General features: G+C 38.2%; 1 protein-coding gene across 1 annotated transcript; it reads left to right on the top strand.

Moving 5' to 3' along the window:
- LOC18775418 (UDP-glycosyltransferase 92A1) lies at positions 2635–4266 on the top strand. Its single transcript, XM_007207911.2, has one exon. The coding sequence runs from the start codon at positions 2717–2719 to the stop codon at positions 4163–4165; it is 1449 nt and encodes a 482-aa protein (XP_007207973.1). The 5' UTR covers positions 2635–2716; the 3' UTR covers positions 4166–4266.

Here is a 4266-nt window from a genome sequence, read left to right as displayed (position 1 = left end):
TGCGGCCTTGTTCTCTTAATATGTGTCATATTTTCCCTTTTTAACGACGGTCTTTTTAGAGAATTGGTCGTCTATTATCATCATCGATTGCTTTTTTTAGATCTTTTGCAGTACAAAGACGTCGTTTTGTATTTTTTGATGACGTTGTATTGTTTAACAACGACGGTTATTTAGCGTCGTGGTTTATGAGGGAAAAGATGACGGTGGATTCCACGACCATTGAAAAACCAAATACACGACGGTGATTTACCGTCGTCTTTTTGCTTTTTTGTAGTAGTGTTCTTTCAAATGCATCCATCTAAACGGTGCCTTAAGGATTTAACTATAACTACGTCTATGAGACCCCAATCAACTTGCCTCACAAAGATTGGTAACATGCAAAACCAAAGCCACAGCCTCCAACAAATATTGCAAGGAAGAGCCCAAACTTCTTCTTGGTCATGAGAAATTAGATCAGAGATGAGTTTTTTTTTTTCTAAATGAGGGCTTGAAAGAGATAGTAGCTTGGAGGAAGTTTGGATGAGGTGAAATGGAATGGCATTAGTGCTTTCAATGTTGGGAGGGAGGCCATGGCCGATCTAGTCTAGTGTAGACAATACATTAATTGGAGTTCATTTTCTAAGTCACCATTTAAATATAATTTCTGCACCCAAAAATAATAATAATAAAAAACTCAATCAAATTTATCGAACAAATCGAATGTTTTGATAACAACTAAATCGTGCAATGCACATTTCTTGGAATCGAGATTTAATAGGGTTAGGATGTAGGGTATATGATGGAAATGGAAAAGGTATTACTTTACTTTCTTGCCTAATTTTCATCTTTTTATTTTCAATTGCAATCAGCTTTAATTATTCAAATTAACTGCACTAGGGAAATTGTTGAAGTTCTTATTACTTTACTTTCAATTCAAGGCATAGAAAGATCCTATATTAGAGCATGTCCACCGCAAAATGGACCTCCAGTGCAGGAAAATTAGCCCGGACAAGTCCAAGGGTAGATAGTGTCTGGGCTTCAGCCCGAAGGCGGTGATGTGGCCAACGGTAAAAATATTTGACTTTCGCTCGCTGACATCAGTCCTGACAGAACCCAATGGGAAAACGCTACGTGCACTTTCCGGACGCTTCGATGGTTTTTTTTTTCCAGAAATCCGACGGTCCTCATTTTTTGGACTAAAAAAATTGCAAAAAGAATCGAAAAAATTCTGAATTTTTTTAAAAAAATACTAAAAAATTCGAAATTTTTTCCCTACAAATACCTAACAATTTTATTCACTTTCCACACCAAATTTTCTACTACAAAATTTCATTTGTGCAAAAATACAAATGGCTTCTTCCATCAAGGCCGGAGGGTCGTGAACAAATGTTCAAAGAGGTCAAAATCTTGGCAACGAGATAAAAAATTAATTAATTTCCATTTTATTCAATTTAATGTCTTTATATATATATATATATATATATATTTCTTGCATTTCCAATTTCATTTTTTTAATAGATTAGTCAAGGCCAAACAAAAAAAGGAAAACCATTACACATGGCTCCTCAAGTGAACAATGCCCGCAGTCGGTTCCAATGGTGCGTTCCGTGTATGAAATAATGGCACTATTACGTCCTCCGAAGGAAAATACTCCCCCACGTCGTGATTCAGTGGAACCGCCTCTGCCAATGATTGAGTCGTTCTTGTACTCCATTGTGTCGGACTATGAGGACCGAGAATATTTCAATTGTATGATGAGTGAGTAGGTATTTCAATTGTATAATGAGTGAGATGTGAATTTTATAATAAATATGGACACGTGGCAACCGAAAATTTTCAGATTTTATTCGAAAATTTTATTTGAAAATTTTATCCGAAAAATGTTATCTTAAATTTTAAGTGAGAATTTTATAATAAATAGTGACACGTGACAACCGAAAATATTATCTAAAAAACTTATCAAAATTAATGATTTAAGTTTTTAAAAAAAATAGAAAATAAAGTAAAATGAATAGAATTTGCCCTTACCCTAGCCTTTTGGGGTGGAACCAAAAAATGTAAGGCTACCACTATTCACGTGAATAATAGCAACCGTTGCCTTTCTCTTGCCCTTACCTTAGCCTTTTGGGTTGGACATGCTCTTAGACATTGGCCTGAATCCTATCAAGAAGCTAGCCACTACGAAATGCAATAAAAGATTCAGAACTCCACCAATTCTCAATTATGTGAAAATAAAAAATAAAGAAGAAAGAAGAAAAGTCAATATTCAATTAAACATATCAAGTATTTTTCTGCCAACCTGCAGCAAAGAGCTTTTAATCCAAGCAATAGGGTCAAGTTCCCAAACCGGAAAAGTAACAACATTATTACGCCGCATGCATAGATTGATTGGCGGAGAAGCCAACTCCACAGGTTTGTGACCAGTAAAATAGAGAGGATGGCAACTGAGAAGAAATATATCAGAGGACATCAAAGAAATATGGCCAATCCAGGACCCCTTGAATGGGTTTTCTAGCCGTCTCGCGACGCCTTGAAAAAAAAAAAAGTACAAAGTCTTTGAACATGTCCAAACTTTTACCTACTTTCCAAAATTTCCCCATTAACTAGAAATGAATGCAGAATTAATCACAAAGGACCCCTTTGATTCCCCTTTCTCTTTATATAAATGATCCCAACTTGGGTTAGCAAGTAAGCAATACATTATCCATTCTTGTTTTTCATTCTGTTTTCAACAGCAATGGCACAAAACAAGGAACACATAGTTCTGTTCCCATTCATGGCACAAGGCCACATAATTCCATTCTTGGCTTTGGCCCAACTACTAGAGCAGAAAAAGGGTTGCACCATAACCCTCATCAACACCCCACTCAACATCAAGAAGCTCAGCTCCTCTTTATCTCCAAGCTCCTCCATTCGCCTCCTTGAAATCCCTTTCAAAAGCTCCGACCACGGCCTCCCTCCTGACGCCGAAAACACCCATGCCTTAACCCACCGTCTCATCTTCAAACTCTTTCAAGCTTCCTTGTCCCTCAAACCCTCTTTCAAACATCTCATGCACAATCTTGTTCATGAAAGAAAAGGACATGGACGACCAGCTTGCATCATCAGCGACATCTTCTTTGCCTGGACTACAGAGATAGCTCATGAGCTTGGCATGCGCCATGCTGTGTTTTCCACAGTTGGAGGGTTTGGCATGGCATGCTATTACTCATTATGCTTGCATTTACCTCATCTGAAAGCAAAATCTGATGAAATTGAATTCACACTGCCTGATTTTCCAGAAGCTAATAAATTCCATTCCTCCCAGCTCTCAGAAAATCTTAGAGCCAGCAATGGCACTGACCCTTTTGCGTTGTACTTGAAAAAAGTATTTACTGAGGTCATGAAAACCAACGCGCTTATAATCAACACAGTGGAGGAGCTTGACAGAATTGGAACAATGTACCTCAGGAAGACCTTTAACATGCCAGTTTGGGCTGTAGGGCCACTTCTTCTATCATCAGAAAATGGAACTAACAGAGCTGGAAAAGAAGCTAAACTCACACCAAAGGCATGCAAAAACTGGCTTGATGCGAAAACACCCAATTCGGTTTTGTATATATCATTTGGTTCTCAGAATACAATATCCAAGTCTCAGATGATGCAGTTGGCAATGGCATTGGAGGCTAGTAGCAAAAATTTCATTTGGGTTGTTAGGCCACCATTGGAATATGATATAGATGCAGAGTTCAAGGAGGATGAATGGTTGCCAGAAGGGTTCGTGCAGAGAATTAAAACTCAAAACAAAGGGTTAATTGTGGAAAAATGGGCACCTCAAGTTGAAATTCTATCTCATAAAGCAACCTCTGCATTTTTGAGCCATTGTGGGTGGAATTCAGTGGTGGAGTCGCTCATCCATGGGGTGCCTTTAATTGGGTGGCCTATGGCTTCTGAACAGTTTTTTAATGCCAAGTATTTGGTGGAGCAGGTTGGGGTTTGTGTGGAGGTGGCAAGAGGGAAGAGCTGTGAGGTTAGGCATGAAGATATAGTGGCAAAGATGGAGTTGGTGATGAATGAGACAGAGAAAGGGAATCAACTGAGAAGAAAAGCTTGTGAGGTCAAGGAAATTATTAAGGATGCCATGAAGGATGAAGATGGACACAAGGGGTCGTCTATTAAAGCTTTGGAAGACTTTCTTACTGCTTGATGGAGTTATGATTGATCATGATGAATAAAGTCTATCCTAATAGTCTGTTCACATTTGAAGTCTTTACACGTTCGTTTTAATTACTGTTTAAGTATTGCAAT

This window comes from Prunus persica, chromosome G6 (genome assembly GCF_000346465.2).
Source record: "Prunus persica cultivar Lovell chromosome G6, Prunus_persica_NCBIv2, whole genome shotgun sequence".
Classification (NCBI taxonomy): domain Eukaryota; kingdom Viridiplantae; phylum Streptophyta; class Magnoliopsida; order Rosales; family Rosaceae; genus Prunus; species Prunus persica.
Note: the sequence above shows the minus strand (reverse complement) of the source record. Positions and strands in the feature narration are given on the sequence as shown.